General features: G+C 43.7%; 1 protein-coding gene across 1 annotated transcript in view; it reads right to left on the bottom strand.

Moving 5' to 3' along the window:
• LOC124016118 (corticotropin-releasing factor receptor 1-like) overlaps window positions 1–18,248 on the bottom strand; it is a 157,058-nt gene that overhangs the window by 24,165 nt on the left and 114,645 nt on the right. The window contains exon 7 of the mRNA XM_046331648.1: window positions 10,789–10,909. Within this exon, the coding sequence (XP_046187604.1) occupies window positions 10,789–10,909 (121 nt within the window). The remainder of the gene's footprint in view (window positions 1–10,788; window positions 10,910–18,248) is intronic.

Raw genomic sequence — 18,248 nt, 5'->3', positions numbered from 1 at the left:
GCTTTCCTGACTGACTGCGTGTATTGGTTCCTGACTTCCCTGAACAGTTGCATATCACGGGGGCTATTCGATGCTATTGCAGTCCGCCACATGATGTTTTTGTGCTGGTCGAGGGCAGTCAGGTCTGGAGTGAACCAAGGGCTATATCTGTTCTTGGTTCTGCATTTTTTGAACGGAGCATGCTTATCTAAAATGGTGAGGAAGTTACTTTTAAAGAATGACCATGCATCCTCAACTGACGGGATGAGGTCAATGTCCTTTCAGGATACCCGGGCCAGGTCGATTAGAAAGGCCTGCTCACAGAAGTGTTTTAGGGAGCGTTTGACAGTGATGAGGGGTGGTCGTTTGACTGCGGCTCTGTGGCGGATACAGGCGATGAGGCAGTGATCGCTGAGATCCTGGTTGAAGACAGCGGAGGTATATTTGGAGGGCCAGTTGGTCAGGATGACGTGTATGAGGGTGCCCTTGTTTACAGAGTTAGGGTTGTACCTGGTGGGTTCCTTGATGATTTGAGTGAGATTGAGGGCATCTAGCTTAGATTGTAGGACTGCCGGGGTGTTAAGCATATCCCAGTTTAGGTCACCTAACAGAACGAACTCTGAAGCTAGATGGGGGGCGATCAATTCACAAATGGTGTCCAGGGCACAGCTGGGAGCTGAGGGGGGTCGGTAGCAGGCGGCAACAGTGAGAGACTTGTTTCTGGATTACAGACCAGTATCCCTTCTTTCTTTTCTCTCCAAAACTCTTGAACGTGCCGTCCTTGGCCAGCTCTCCCGCTATCTCTCTCTGAATGACCTTCTTGATCCAAATCAGTCAGGTTTCAAGACTAGTCATTCAACTGAGACTGCTCTCCTCTGTATCACGGAGGCGCTCCGCACTGCTAAAGCTAACTCTCTCTCCTCTGCTCTCATCCTTCTAGATCTATCGGCTGCCTTCGATACTGTGAACCATCAGATCCTCCTCTCCACCCTCTCCGAGTTGGGCATCTCCGGCGCGGCCCACGCTTGGATTGCGTCCTACCTGACAGGTCGCTCCTACCAGGTGGCGTGGCGAGAATCTGTCTCCTCACCACGCGCTCTCACCACTGGTGTCCCCCAGGGCTCTGTTCTTGGCCCTCTCCTATTCTCGCTATACACCAAGTCACTTGGCTCTGTCATAACCTCACATGGTCTCTCTTATCATTGCTATGCAGACGACACACAATTAATCTTCTCCTTTCCCCCTTCTGATGACCAGGTGGCGAATCGCATCTCTGCATGTCTGGCAGACATATCAGTGTGGATGACGGATCACCACCTCAAGCTGAACCTCGGCAAGACGGAGCTGCTCTTCCTCCCGGGGAAGGACTGCCCGTTCCATGATCTCGCCATCACGGTTGACAACTCCACTGTGTCCTCCTCCCAGAGCGCCAAGAACCTTGGTGTGATCCTGGACAACACCCTGTCGTTCTCAACTAACATCAAGGCGGTGGCCCGTTCCTGTAGGTTCATGCTCTACAACATCCGCAGAGTACGACCCTGCCTCACACAGGAAGCGGCGCAGGTCCTAATCCAGGCACTTGTCATCTCCCGTCTGGATTACTGCAACTCGCTGTTGGCTGGGCTCCCTGCCTGTGCCATTAAACCCCTTCAACTCATCCAGAACGCCGCAGCCCGTCTGGTGTTCAACCTTCCCAAGTTCTCTCACGTCACCCCGCTCCTCCGTTCTCTCCACTGGCTTCCAGTTGAAGCTCGCATCCGCTACAAGACCATGGTGCTTGCCTACGGAGCTGTGAGGGGAACGCACCTCAGTACCTCCAGGCTCTGATCAGGCCCTACACCCAAACAAGGGCACTGCGTTCATCCACCTCTGGCCTGCTCGCCTCCCTACCACTGAGGAAGTACAGCTCCCGCTCAGCCCAGTCAAAACTGTTCGCTGCCCTGGCCCCCCAATGGTGGAACAAACTCCCTCACGACGCCAGGACAGCGGAGTCAATCACCACCTTCCGGAGACACCTGAAACCCCACCTCTTTAAGGAATACCTAGGATAGGTTAAGTAATCCCTCTCACCCCACCCCCCCTAAGTTTTAGATGCACTATTGTTAAGTGACTGTCCCACTGGATGTCATAAGGTGAATGCACCAATTTGTAAGTCGCTCTGGATAAGAGCGTCTGCTAAATGACTTAAATGTAAATGTAATGTAAATGTAATGTAAATGTAATGGAGAGAGTAATTTTCAAAATTAGTAGTTCAAACTGTTTGGGTATGGACCTGGAAAGTATGACATTACTTTGCAGGCTATCTCTGCAGTAGACTGCGACTCCGCCCCCTTTGGCATTTCTATCTTGACGGAAGATGTTATAGTTGGGTATGGAAATCTCTGAATTTTTGGTGGTCTTCCTGAGCCAGGATTCAGACACGGCAAGGACATCAGGGTTAGCAGAGTGTGCTAAAGCAGTGAGTAAAACAAACTTAGGGAGGAGGTTTCTGATGTTGACATGCATAAAACCAAGACTTTTTCGATCACAGAAGTCAACAAATGAGGGTACCTGGGGACATGCGGGGCCTGGGTTTACCTCCACATCACCCGCGGAACAGAGAAGGAGTAGTATGAGGGTGCGGCTAAAGGCTATCAAAACTGGTCGCCTAGAGCGTTGGGGGCAGAGGATAAGAGGAGCAGGTTTTTGGGCATGGTAGAATATATTCAGGGCATAATGTGCAGACAGGGGTATGGTGGGGTGCGGGTACAGCGGAGGTAAGCCCAGGCACTGGGTGATGATGAGAGAGGTTGTATCTCTGGACATGCTGGTTGTAATGGGTGATGTCACCACATGTGTGGGGGGTGGGACAAGGGAGGTAACAGGGGTATGCAGAGTGGATCTAGGTGCTCCATTGTGAACTAAAACAATGATAACTAACCTGAACAACAGTATACAAGGCATATTGACATTTGAGAGAGACATACAGCGAGGCATACAGTAGTCACAGGTGTTGAATTGAGAAAGCTAGCTAAAATCAGTGGGCGAGGCTAATCAGCTAGCACAACAAACAGCAGGTAAAATGGCGTTGACTAGGCAACTGGGCCAACAGATAAACAAACAAGCAGAATGGAGTACCGTGATTAATGGGCAGTCCAGCGTGCTTCAGCTATGTAGCCAAGAGATCAGTGTCCAGGGGGCAGCGGTGGATGGGGTAGGGGGGGCTGGGCTGGCGAGTGTTATCCAGGTTTTTTTTATTTTTTTAACTAACAATGACTAAATAGCTTGTAGCTAGTTAGCTGGTTAGCGTCTGGAGGTTCTTGAGTGTGTCATAAAAATAAAATTAAAATTAAAAGTAACAGCGATTCCGTACCACAGTGGGTGAGGCAGGTTTCCGGAAGGTATAAACAAAATAAAAATAAAAAAGAGATAGAAAGTAAATGGGTTCAGAGTGTTTGGGATGCGGTGATTCAGATGGTTAGCAGGCCTGTGCTAACAAGCTAACAGTTCGTAGGCCCGGGCTAGACAAGCTAGCCGTTAGCAGGCCGAATTAGCAAGCAGAGAGATAGCGAGGGCTAGAGAGTTAACCTTTGGGGGGACGTCACAATGGGGTGAGTCTGTTTATTCCTCTTCATGCGGTGACATCGACAGACCGGTCGTGGGCCCGGGTAATTGTAGCCCAGGAGTATGCTACAGGTGCTCTAGTACGCTAGGTGAGCTGGAGAGACAGCGTTTCAGAAAGCTCGCGGGCCTTGGCCGGCAGATGGATCTTTGGCGATGTCGCAACGAAAAAGCCTGTTGAAACCACCTCGGACGATTATGTCGGCGGACCAGTCGTGATGGATCGGCGGGGCTCCGTGTCGGCAGTAAAGGGTCCAGGCCAATTGGCAAAAGGTATTGTTGGGCCTCTTCGGCTAGTCGGGAGATGGGCTTAGCTCGAGGCTAGCTCAAGGCTAATTGGTGCTTGTTTTGGGACAGAGACGTTAGCCAGGAGTAGCCACTCGGATTGCAGCTAGCTAGTTGCGATGATCCGGTGTAAAGGTTCAGAGCTTGCGGTAGGAATCCGGAGAAAAAGCAGTCTGATATGCTCTGGGTTGATGTCGCGCTGGTGTCCTAGTTAGCTTTGAAGACCGCTAGCAATGGCTAACTGAGTACTAGCTAGTAGCTAGTTAGCATGAGCGTCACTATCATGCACTGAGTAATGACAAAAGGACTCTCTGAATGTTTCCAATTTGGAACTGGTTCTTAGGCAGATGTTTGGCAAACAAAGGTCACCGCAGCAGTTTAAGAAACACAGTTTTGACCCCCTGCATTACTTGTTAAACTGCATCATAGCTCTCACTTCCCATGGCCTACGGCAGTCTGAATCATCCTACACTATACCTCTCAACAAATTCAAAGTCAATGTAGATGTGCTATCTTAATTGAATCACTCTGTTGCGCAGCAGAAAATGCAAATTGTAGTGTATTTGAGGATTAAAAATGGTTCTAAAGTTAGCAATTTCCACTTTGAAATGGAAAACTATTTGTCCTAAAGAAACAGTAATCAACATCTACAAAAACGTTCATGAATTAAAATCCACATAATAATTCACGTTCTCTGCGGGATTATTTTTATGCTGTGAGAAACTAGTCAAATTAAGATAGTACACATCTGTATACCACTTAACACTTCAATCCTATCTTCTTTGACAAATAATGAGACCAGATCATTTTATTTTATTTATTTATTTATCCGTCATTTTATCAGGTAAATTGACTGAGAACACGTTCTCATTTGCAGCAACGACCTGGGGAATAGTTACAGGGGAGAGGAGGGGGATGAATGAGCCAATTGTAAAACTGGGGATTATTAGGTGACCGTGATGGTTTGAGGGCCAGATTGGGAATTTAGCCAGGACACCGGGGTTAACACCCCTACTCTTACGATAAGTACCATGAGATCTTTAATGACCTCAGAGAGTCAGGACACCCGTTTAACGTCCCATCCGAAAGACGGCACCCTACACAGGGCAGTGTCCCCAATCACTGCCCTGGGGTAATCTTTGAGAGTCACTTGGGAGTTACTTTGGATTGAGAGAGTCAGAGAATGGCACTTGGGGGAGTCTGGACTAGGTGCCTACAGCTGGGAGATGAGACAGGAGATCTGTCAGTCTTTAATCTGTCTCTGAAGACGGACGAGAGACAACTCATTGGGAGATGATATCAGTTCGGAAGGAGGGGGGAGATGCTCCCATTTGGCGTTTGTTCAAAAGTAGCAAAGTCCATCTCTGAAGGCCTGTGATGAATGTGTTGTCTAAGTGTTCAACTATAGTAGTTTCATGAAAATTCCCTAACAAATGTAAGACTAGAGGCTTAGACGAGAACTCCTTATTGTCATGCAGGTCGGGAGTGGTCTTGGGTCACAATCCAAAGTTTTTCCAAATCAGGTGTTACTTATTTACCTCCTTTTCACGACAATAAGAACAAATATTTGAATTTAGCATTTGTTCAGGTAGTTATTCATACGGTACCTAGTGAAAATAATATAGTAAGGTGTTTGAAAAATCTTGACTCGCATTTTATCTTGCCTCCGCACTTACCTTCAAGGACATACCAAAAGACTCCCTGACCCGGTACTACCCATCAAATCATCCCACAGAAAATGGGACTCTACAGCCAGCAATCTCAGTGTATTTGGGCTAAGATCCCAATTCCCTCCACCATACCCCTTGTGTAGTCTAAAGGCATTTCAGGGCAGCTGTCAAATCAGGATTGCAGTTCATTCAATTTTTTATTTTTAATCGGTGAGAGATTGGGGCCTTGGTCGAGTGTAGTAGCGTGATTTCGTTACCGTCCTATTTTCGCAGGTTGAACCCAGTGTACCAAGGACAAGAAAAAACACAAAAATCTCAGTTTTCATAAGTGAAAAATAACTCTCCTTAGGTTCGAGAGTTGCTTTTGACCGAGACAACTCCCCTTTTGAAAATAGGACGAGATTCTTCTTTCGAGACCCACATGTGTCTGACAACAGCTGATAAACAGGTGAGGGCATGCGCTGTACCAAAAGCATTGAATGGCGGGAATCAACGCAGTTGCATTAGCTGACGTGTTCTCAGTAGGATAGGCCTAGTATGCTGATATTCGTTTTTTACTGCAACAGTATGTTGTAAATGGTATGCAGTACGATTACTACACAGTATGCAGTTACAGTCCCACAAAATAGTATTGTTGCATGCAGAACTGCTTTAACTCAGTGACATTTGTGGGTTTTCAAGTATGAACTGCTCATTTAAAGTCCTGCCACATCTCAATTGGGATTAGGTCTGGATTTTGACTAAGCCATTCCAAAACATCCAATGTGTTGCTTTTTAACAATTTTCATGACTTTATTGTGTGTTTTGAATCATTGTCTTGCTGCAGACATAATGGGACCCATCATGTCCAAAAGTTGACTCAAGTTTGCCAAAAAGCACCTGAAAGCACCTGAATGATCATCAAAAATGTATTTTGGACAGATTAGTCAAAGGTATAACTTTTTGGACGAGATGGGTCCCATTATGCCTAGCAAAAACCAAACACTGCATTCCACAGTAAGAACCTTATACCAACGGTCAAGCATGGACGTGATAGTGTGATGGTTTGGGGATGCTTTGCTGCCTCGGGACCTGGATGACTTGCCTTAATTAAAGGAACTATGAATTTTGCTCTGTATCAGAGAGTTATACAGGAGAATGTCAGGCCATCCGCCTGTGAGCTGAAGCTGAAGTGCAGCTGGGTCATGCAGCAATACAATTATCCAAAACAAACAATCAAGTCATGGAAATGGTTAAAAAGCAACAAATTGGACGTTTTGGAATCGTGAATTTCAGCAGCAGGGTCTGGGAGACTAGTCAGGATCGAGGGAAAGATGTACAGATGTGCAAAGTACAGAGAGATCCTTGATGAATACCTGCTCCAGAGCGCTCAGGACCTCAGGACAACGTCCCTTATCACACAGCCAAGTCAACACAGGAGTGGCTTCAGGACAAGTCTCTGAATGTCCTTGAGAGGCCCAGCCAGAGCCCGGACTTGATACCAGATCAAAAATCTCTGGAGAGACCTAAAAATACCTGTGCAGCGATGCTCCCCACCCAACCTAGCAGAGCTTGAGAGTATCTGCAGAGAGGAATGGGAGAAACTCCCCAAATACAGGTGTGCCAAGCTTGTAGTGTCATACCCAAGAAGACTCGAGGCTGTAATCGCTGCCAAAGGTGCTTCAACATAGTACTGAGTAAAGGGTCTGAATACTTATGTAAGTGTGATATTTCGGTTCTACATTTTTTATACATTTGCAAAAATGTATAAAAACGAGTTTTTGCATTGTCATTATGGGTTATTGTGTGTAGATCGATGAGGGAAAAACGATTTCATTAATTTTAGAATAAGACTAATGTAACAAAATGTGGAAAAAGTTTAACATTTCAAACATTTTGAATGTTCCAAATGTTCATGTCAATGGAATGTGGTCTAAGAAAAAACACCAGAAAGAAACCTAATCAGTAAGTCATTGATCTTTAATTAACCCACCCAAAACCTCCCAAAAGCAATCAATATATTATTTTATGAACTGACAACCGTTGACTTGTGCTGTTGCTTTTAACATATTACATATTATCCCTGACTTATGTACTATGCTGTGTTCCTCTGCAGGTCACTTGCTCCACGACCTAGCACAAATAATTAATTCAACGAGCCGTCAAGCCTTCGTCTTTCAACTGACAAGCAGAACTTCTCAAGGCTAATAGCTGACGGCAGCCATCTTGTTTCTTCTCAGAATAGAAGAAGAATAGATGGAGGAGGAGGGCTGACTTACTGGGTCACTTGTTTTTTTTAACCCTTTCCCCCCAATATCATGATATCCAATTGGTAGTTACAGTCTTGTCCCATCGCTGCAACTCCAGTATGGACTCAGAAGGACTTGCTAGAGCTCAATGGGACAAGGGACATCCCAGCCGGCAAAACCTCCCCTAACCCGGACGACGCTGGGCCAATTGTGCACTGCCTTATGGGTCTCTCGGTCACGGCCGGAATCGAGCCGGGATCTGTAGTGACGTCTATAGCACTGCAGTGCCTTAGAGCCCTACGCCACTTAGGAAGCCCCTGGGTCGCTTTGAGCGCGCTCAGCTTGCACAAGCAATTAACATCAAGAGGCAGGCGAGCTGAGGGGTAATTAACAATGAACCAGGACAACATGATAGTACTCCAAAGTTAGCTAGTTGTGTGTGTGTGTGTGTGTGTGTGTGTGTGTGTGTGTGTGTGTGTGTGTGTGTGTGTGTGTGTGTGTGTGTGTGTGTGTGTGTGTGTGTGTGTGTGTGTGTGTGTGTGTGTGTGTGTGTGTGTGTGTGTGTTATTTTGGTGTGGGGTGCATTTTCCTGGCATGGTTTAGGTCCACTCATCCCCTTAGAGGGTAAGGTAAACACCAATAAATACACAGCCAGCAGCTCTTCTTACAACCTATGGTGAAGCACTTCTATCCTGATGGGAGTGGTTTCTTCCAGGATGACAATGCCCCCATCCTCAGAGCCCAAGTGGTCACTGAATGGTTGTTTACCATATGCCTTGGCCATCTCAGTCACCAGATTTGAACACTTGAATGACTTTTGATGGCGCTCTAATACTTAAGCCTACCCCTTACTTTTTCGAACATTCTGTTAAAAATCGCGCAACATTTCAGCGTCCTGCTACTCATGCCAGGAATATAGTATATGCATATGATTAGTATGTGTGGATAGAAAACACTCTGACGTTTCTAAAACTGGTTAAATCACGGCTGTGACTATAACATAGCGTGTGTTTCATCGAAAAGCGCAAGAAAAACTGATCACCGAAAACTGGGAGAAATATCAATGCGCCACTTGCATGTATTGTCTATGGGAAAGCAAATTACATGGGGCTGAGATTGCCTACAGAAGTCCTACAGCTCCCACACGATGTCGCCAGTCTTGTCAATTGCCTGGGCTTTGTTTCTTGGTCAAATGAGTAAGAGAGAGCCCATTCCTTCCGGTCTCCGACAGAATGTTTTGGAGGAGAAATTTTCGACCATGATTTGAAGACGTGGAGCTATTGAATACACATCGCCCCGTGATCAATTTGATAGATTATTAACGTTTACTAATACCTAAAGTTGGATTACAAAAGTATTTCGAAGTGTTTTGTGAAAGTTTATCGTCAACTTTTTTAATTTAAAAAAATTATGTTGCGTTTTAAAACGTTTTTTTTTCCTGGATCACACACTTTTCATAGATCGATATTTAGGGTATATATGGACCGATTTAATCGAAAAAAAGACCCAATAGTGATGTTTATGGGACATCTAGGAGTGCCAACAAAGAAGCTTGTCAAAGGTAATGAATGTTTATATTTTATTTCTGGGTTTTGTGTAGCGCCGGCTATGCTAATTATTTTGTTTACGTCCCCTTCAGGTATTTCGGGGTGTTGCATGCTATCAGATAATAGCTTCTCATGCTTTCGCCGAAAAGCATTTTAAAATCTGACTTGTTGGCTGGATTCACAACGAGTGTAGCTTTAATTCAGTACCCTGCATGTGTGTTTTAATGAACGTTTGAGTTTTAACGAGTGCTATTAGCATTTAGCGTAGTGCATTTGCATTTCCAGATGGCTAGATGGCACGCCTGCGTGTCGGGTGGGCTTAAGAGGTTAACTTCTTCGATATAGGGGGCGCTCTTTTAATTTTTGGATAAAAAAACGTTCCCATTTTAAACAAGATATTTTGTCACGAAAAGATGCTCGACTCTGCATATAATTGACAGCTTTGGAAAGAAAACACACTGATGTTTCCAAAACTGCAAAGATATTGTCTGTGAGTGCCACAGAACTAATGCTACACGCGAAACCAAGATGAAATTTCATACAGGAAGTGCCCCAGATTTTGAATGCGCTGTGTTCCAATGTCTCCTTATATGGCTGTGCATGCGCCAGGAATGAGCCTACACTTTCTGTCGTTTCCCGAAGGTGTCTGCAGCATTGTGACGTATTTGTAGGCATATCATTGGAAGATTGACCATAAGAGACTACATTTACCAGGTGTCCGCTTGGTGTCCTCCGTCAAAATTATTGTGTAATCTCCAGCTGCGTGCATTTTTCCATTTGGTTCAGAGAAGAAACCAAACTGCCACGAATGATTTATCATCGAATAGATATGTGAAAAACACCTTGAGGATTGATTCTAAACAACGTTTACCATGTTTCTGTCGATATTATGGAGTTAATTTGGAAAAAAGTTAGGCGTTGTAATGACTGAATTTTCCTCTTTTTTTCTTAGCTAAACGTGATGAACAAAATGGAGCGATTTCTCCTACACAAATAATCTTTTTGGAAAAACTGAACATTTGCTATCTAACTGAGAGTCTTCTCATTGAAAACATCTGAAGTTCTTCAAAGGTAAATGATTTTATTTGAATGCTTTTCTTGTTTTTGTGAAAATGTTGCCTGCTGAATTCTAGGCTTAATGCTATGCTAGCTATCAATACTCTTACACAAATGCTTGTGTAGCTATGGTTGAAAAGCAGATTTTGAAAATCTGAGATGACACTGTTGTTAACAAAAGGCTAAGCTTGTGAGCCAATATATTTATTTCATTTCATTTGCAATTTTCATGAATAGTTAACGTTGCGTTAGGGTAATGAGCTTGAGGCTATGATTACGCTCCCGGATACGGGATTGCTCGACGCAAGAAGTTAAGACACTTTATGATGGTGTTTCCTTTATTTTGACAGTTACCAGTATGTATATGTTTATTGCATATAAAGCAGCCTGAAATGGATGTACAGTTAACTTCCCTGTACTCACCACATTGCTCTCGTGCACCTTAGGGTTCATGGTGAGCTGTACAACGAACCAAGTGGCGTTCCTCAGGATGAAAGCTGTGATCAGGTTCCAGTGGATGATGTTCCTCAAGCAGCGGATACTCCTGGTGGAAGAGAGGAGAATAGAGGAAAGGGTAAGCATTAGTACCTATTAATTATACCGTACAGTGCAACTCTATCATTGCTATGCATCACATTGTGAATCTTTTGCAAAAAGATATGAATCACTGTTCTTGACGCCTAAGTCAATACGTTGCACTGTAATACTCCTGGTGGTAGAGGAGAGAACAGTGGCCAGGTTAAGGGTTGGTGGTGTGTAGTATAATTATTGCAGTGTGTGCAGTTTTTCCTACATCAGTATAATTATGACCTTTGAACCTCGCGCCAAATTCTTTTTATTACTACAACGTTTTGAGGCGAGCACGAAATATCCTCATGCTATGCAGTATAATTTTGTTAATCCATATGATGGAATGATGAATAATAGGACCATGATAAAAAGAGAGAAAGTTAAGAGATATTGGGGAAGTTTGTGTGTGTGAGTGTTTTTGGATGAGTGTTTGGCATTATTAGTACAGCATGTGTATGTCTGTGAGCGTGTGTGTGTGGGACTATGGCAGTGTTTGTGGCTTTGTGTGTGTACTACAATGTACATATTCCCTACAGTAAGTCTGAAGAGCTAGACAAGACCTGCTCCCTCCAGCAGGTGGTGTATCACTTTCTCTGTTCTGTTCTAACCACTTCATCCCACCTCCAGGGGCAAAGCAAACCACATCACATTAATCTCCCTTTACCCTCTAACGGTACAGTTGGGCAGGCTGATCTATCTTTTCCACAGGCCTCAGTATGACTAGCCCAGCAGTTTCTACAACCCACAGGAATAACTGATCAAATTGGACCAGCTAATGCATGGTTTATTAGATCAGTCAAGGTTGTAATTCACACAATTGGTGTACAAACTTGGAGGTAATAAGACACGAGCAAAGAAAAGCATCCAGGACCAGCAGGGCCCGGATTCACAAAACCTTCTTAAGAATAGATTTCTTTGTAAGCGCCATTTTTGTCCTTAAGCTTATACTTAAACTACGAAAAGTTGCTATTCTTCAGTAAAGTTATTTGAAATGTTCTTAAAACCTGTTTGGGCTAGGGGGCAGCATTTTCACGTTCGGATGAAAAGCGTGCCCAGAGTAAACTACCTGCTGCTCAGGCCCATATGCTAATATATGCATATTATTACTAGTATTGGATAGAAAACACTCTGAAGTTTCTAAAACTGTTTGAATTATGTCTGTGAGTATAATAGAGCTGAGAAAACCTGAGAAAAATCCAACCAGGAAGTGGGAAATCTGAGGTTTGTAGTTTTTCAACTCATTGCCTATCGAATACAGTGTCTATGGGGTCATATCTTACTTCTTAAGGCTTTCACTAGATGTCAACAGTCTGTAGAACCTTGTTTGATATTTCTACTGTGAAGTGGGGGCGAATGAGAGGGGATTGAGTAAGGTCTCTCCCAGAGTGGCATGAGCTGGTCACGCGCGCTCATGTGAGAGGTAGCTTGCGTTTCATTGCAATTCTAAAGAGGAGGAATAAAAAAAAAGAAAAGGAATTCTCCGGTTGGAACATTATTGAAGATTAATGTTAAAAACATCCTAAAGATAGATTTGATACATCGTTTGACATGTTTCTATGGACTGTAACGGAACTTTTTGACTTTTCGTCTGCACCTAGTGATCGCGCCTCATGGATTTTGATTACTGGGCTAAACACGCAAACAAAAAGGAGGTATTTGGACATAAATGATAGACTTTATCGAACAAGTCAAACATTTTATTGTGGAACTGGGATTCCTGGGAGTGCATTCTGATGAACATCAAAGAAAGGTAAGTGATTATTTATAATGCGACTTCTGTTGACTCCACAACATTTTATTTATTTATTTTACCTTTATTTAACCAGGAAAGTCAGTTAAGAACAAATTCTTATTTTCAATGACGGCCTAGGAACAGTGGGTTAACTGCCTGTTCAGGGGCAGAACGACAGATTTGTACCTTGTCAGCTCGGGGATTTGAACTTGAAACCTTCCGGTTACTAGCCCAACGCTCTAACCACTAGGCTACCCTGCCACATGTTTGGCTTGTTTTGTTATCTGAGCGCTGTACTCAGATTATTGCATGGTGTGCTTTTTCCCAAAAATGTTTTTTTGAAATCTGACACAGCGGTTGCATTAGGGAGAAGTATATCTATAATTCTGTGCTAATACTTGTATCTCTTATTAAAGTTTATTATGAGTATTTCTGTAAATTGATGTGGCTCTCTGAAAATTCTCCGGATGTTTTCGAGGCACAACATTACTGACCATAAAGTGCCAATGTAAACTGAGATTTTTGGACATAAAAATGAACTTTATCGAACAAAACATACATGTATCGTGTAACATGAAGTCCTATGAGTGTCATCTGATGAAGATCAAAGGTTAGTGATTCATTTTCTCTATTTCTGCTTATTGTGACTACCCTCTTTGGCTGGAAAATGGCTGTATGTGTTTTTGTGACTAGGCTCTGCCCTAACATAATCATATGGTGTGCTTTCGCTGTAAAGCATTTTTGAAATCGGACACTGTGGGTAGATTAACAAGAAGTCAAGCTTTAATTTGGTGTATTGCACATGTGAATGTTCCGCTAGCGGAACCCCTAGCCCTAGCCAGTTTGAAGCTTCTTCCTATGTTTCTTCCTATTAAACCCACTGCAGTGAGAGAATAAGCTGTTTAAACCCCCTAGAGTCAATTGTCAGCACCCCGCGGAACTATATTTAGAATAATAAAGAAATCCCCATAAAAACGTATCAGTTTAACTACAGATATCTGTGGAAGGTGACAGAGCTATTTATTTTTTATTTAACTAGGCAAGTCAGTCTGCTTGTCTTCAGCAAACTGTTTGCGGGCTTTCTTGTGCATCATCTTGAGAAGAGGCTTCCTTCTGGGACGACAGCCATGCAGACCAATTTGATGCAGTGTACGGCGTATGGTCTGAGCACTGACAGGCTGACCCCCCACCCCTTCTACCTCTGCAGCAATGCTGGCAGCACTCATACGTCTATTTCTCATACGTCTATTATGTGTAAATATACACATAATAATAATAAAGTACAAATAATAATTATATGTACACACACCGACACAAGCACCACAGAAGGCTGGTGGGAATCTAATTGGGAGAGCGGCCCACGGCTATGACAGAAGCAGAACGGCACAAAACACCAACTTGCTATCCAGGTGTCTTCGTCTGGCCCGCCCCAACCATCACCCCAAGTCCCCTGCAGGCAATACATAAATGGTATGGTAACAAGAATAATGTAAGATTTGAGAAATAAATAACGAAACTAAACAAAAATGGGAGAATATAAGTATATCCATCCGAAAGTGTCAATGATCAAACCTGGAAGGCCACTCAAACAGGCATCTCTCTGAACTCCAACGAGAGATCAGTCGTCTAGCCGGAATGACAGTGAAATGAACGTTAAAGAAGAGCTCTGACTGCCCTCCATTGGTCGGCTCAGCATCTTACATGTCCGGTAGCGACAATGAACCTTCAGTCGGCATCCCTTGCAGAGACGTGTTTAATACGTTTTCACCCGTTATGGCATAGTATGGATTCGAGTCCATGAGTAGACCCCAACACACAATGACAAGGTTCTCTAACCCGTACGGGGGATTAGCGTATATTCCCGTATAAACTTATCTGCGTCCAAAACCGAGGAGAGACAAATCTTCTCACCGGAAGGCGGGGTAATTCTGAGTCTTGCAGGGAAGAGCAAGGATGGGCGAAGATGGAGTTTTTAGAGTTTGGTCATGACATCTCCGTAGCCGGCGCGATGCTTTGCCACACCGGGCGCATACTCCTCATAGACACGGAAGGGATGTCCTTTATGTAACAGGTTACCCCTCATTTGAGCCTCGCGCAGGATAAGATCCTTGGGCTTGAAAGTGTTACAAAAGATGATTACTGGGCGAAGCGCTAGGACGAGAGAGTGATGTGCACAGTCCAGCTGGGGATCCGACGCCAACACATTAGATCCCATTGCATCCCTCAATAGCTTGGCGAAGAAGTCGGTGGGACGAGAGCCAGCCTCCATCCCCTCTGCCAGACCAACAACGCAAAGGTTATGACGTCTGGATCGGCCCTCCAGGTCGATCACTTTCTCATAAAGCCTCTGTACACCTGCAAGAGGACGTGCATAGCTTCTCTAACTCGTCGATCCTACCAGCGTTGAATTCAGAAGCTTTCTCAAGGTCCACAATACTCTGGCCCTGCGAAGCAACCGTTCAAATGGTGCTCTCGATGTTGGTGTCCAGTTCAGCAAAAGTAGCCTTAAAATCCTCAGCTATAGCAACACGTAGCTCTCCAAGAGTCTGTGTAAGTTCTGCAAGTGTCATGTTGTTACCTGTGCCTTCCGCCATGTCCGTCTCATTGTTTGGTGGGGAGGAGGCCTCCGATGAGGATTTGTCGTCCTTTGGTCGCCTATTACTCGGCATGTTCACATAGAAAGTGACTAATATTGTATTAGAAAGAGACATTTGTTGTAGAAAGTGCTGTGAAGTAGGTTAGATTGTTTAGCAAAAAAGTTGCAGGAGCCTTTCTCACACACATCCGTTCACTCCAACATGCTAGCTCCGCCCCCCAAAATATTGTTTTTGGGAGGGGATTTCCTTTAATAACTTTACCATGCTCAAAGGAATATTCAATGTTTGTTTTTTTATATTTATATTTACTAATCTACCGATAGGTGCCCTTCTTTGTGAGGCATTGGAAAAACTCCCTGGTCTTTGTGGTTGAATCTGTGTTTGAAATTCACTGCCCGACTGAGGGGTACAGAGATGAGGCAGTCGTTAAAAAAAAGATATGTTAAACACTATTATTGCACACAGAGTGAGTCCATGTAACTTATTATGTGACTTGTTAAGCAAATGTTTACTCCTGAATGTATTTAGGCTTGCCATAACAAAGTGGTTGAATACTTATTGACTCAAGACATTTCAGCTTTTTTAAAAAATTAATTTAGTTCCACTTTGACATTACGGTATTGTGTGTAGGCCAGTGACCAAAAAATATTAATTTTGTCCGTTTTAAATTCAGGCTGTAACACAACAAAATGTGAAAAGAAGTAATGGGGTGTGAATACTTTCTGAAAGCATGTATTGACAGCATTCCTCCCACTTTATACTACATTTTTAATGGCTCATTACATCATGTGTTTATTCAAAAACCTTTTCTACCAATGTAATAAATGTGACAGAATGCACATTCTGCTAGATGACCTGTTTTTACCATGTTACAGTAAGTGGTTGTACAAGAGACGCACACACATGCACGGAGGCACATGAGCGCACGTAAGCACGATTGCATGCACACATGGCTGACATAGCTACAGCTACATGGGTTCTGCCAAAAACAAAGCCCTTTAAGCTTTGGGGAAAAAAACATCTGAATTCCTAAATTATTAATGACTAATCCACCAGAGACGGTTTGGGGTACAGCCAATGTAGACATTGTCCTCTACCTTTCCCTCTCTTTATATTTCCCTCACAAGAAACTTCACTAATTCCTTTGACCCCCCCCCCCCCTCTGTGCGTCATCTTTCATTTGGACCGTCTCCTTCATTCACCCTCATTCCTTCTCCCTCTTTCAAAATGACCACTGTAATTTACTACTCATTTTTACTCCTCTCTTCTTCACTCTCTCTCTTTCTGTCACCCACCTCATTCTATTTTTCTCTCTCTCTCTCTCCCCTCCCCAGTCTCTCTTACTCTTCGTCAGGCTGGACTAAATTACAGGAGGCAGTGGAGAGCGGACCCATGTTTCCGTATCCTCCCACTTCTCTTCCAATTATGCCTGACAAGGTATCGCTGGACAAGGGTTCTCCGAGTCAAGGGTTGCTGGCTCAGTTCCCATCAGACATAACCTTACGTGTCTTACTATTCATATGTCAGCCAAAGAAAGGATCTGAAGCTCTAGAAATCTACCTCAAGATCTCAGAGCCTGGAGATCTCAGAGCCAAAACAAGGATCCCAAATGGCACTCTATTCCCTTTGTTGTGCACTACTTTTGACCACGGGCCCTGGACTGCGATGGTCTGCGATGGTCTTCTTGAGGAGAAAACATTTTGGAATAGCTGGTAGGTATGCCGAGTTATACAAGTGTGTTATGTTTCCAATTAAGTAGATATTTGAGAAGTCCGGGGGCTGACCCATCAAATCCTATTAAATTAAAGAGACTTAAAAGCATTCTAGAGGACTAATATTTTAAGCATAGACACTCACATAAAACCAAAATATCTGGTGTGTGTCATACAGGAAATGTCACTTTTAATCTGAAATCAAAACACTGAGGAGGTTGAGGTTTCAGAATGTGTCTTTTTGGGGAGTATATGTAGATAGTCTCTTGTTGACAGAGTATCTAGGCATGGAAAGAGACACACACATACTTTCAAAATGATGATCTTAAATAAAACACACCTTAAAAGGCATACACACATGCACACTGTACGCAGAGCCCCTGGTCGTCACAGCTCTCCATAGAGAAGTGCCTCGGAGGGATTGCGTCAGAGCCAGCACATTTTTTTATTTTAAAGTGCAGGCTTCAGAGGAACAAATTAGGATATAAGAGGCATCAAAGTGATTATTTGATTTATTTGCCTCTGCATATCAATGTAGGTAATAAGGGAAACAGAATGGCCCTGAAGAGGAATGCAATACAGGGCTTGGATGGAACTCTGTGCTGTGTGGTGCTGTGAGAGCAAAAGATTGGCCTGAAAATTAACTTTTTAATTTGATTAATAGTAAGGCACTTCATGTCATTTCACAGGCAATTTCAACTTTTTGTCATTAGAAAAGTGACAGAGATAAATATTATGAGAAAGTGGGAGAAGGGAGAGTTAGGGAGTGAGGGAGGACAAAGTGAACAATATACGCAGAAACTCAATTTGCGATTCTCATCTCAGGGGCCTAAACATATTTACAGTGTTTCTTGAATGTGCCAGACTGCCCAGTGCACGGTTTATCAATTGGGGAGTACTGACTGTAAGCACACTACCAATTTACAGGGTATACAAATATATGAGGGAGAAAGATATGATGCTTCAGTAACTTTAGGTCACACAGTGATTCTGTGTGACCAGTCAGTAGAGCATGGCACTTGCAACACCAAGGGTTGAGGGTTCAATGCCACTGCGGCCACCCGTACACCAAATGTATGCACACACGACTGGTTAAAATTGTCTGCTAAATGGGATATATTACAACTTCAGTAAGTCCCCTTTTTTGCCTTCAAGAGAATAAAACACCATATCCTAAGGATATAAACCATATCCGAACAAACCTCTTCCTGTCAAACTTTAACAAGAGTTTTACAATGGTAGAAATGAACTGGAATGAAAAAAGTCACCTCA

This window comes from Oncorhynchus gorbuscha, linkage group LG26 (assembly GCF_021184085.1).
Source record: "Oncorhynchus gorbuscha isolate QuinsamMale2020 ecotype Even-year linkage group LG26, OgorEven_v1.0, whole genome shotgun sequence".
NCBI lineage: Eukaryota > Metazoa > Chordata > Actinopteri > Salmoniformes > Salmonidae > Oncorhynchus > Oncorhynchus gorbuscha.
Note: the sequence above shows the minus strand (reverse complement) of the source record. Positions and strands in the feature narration are given on the sequence as shown.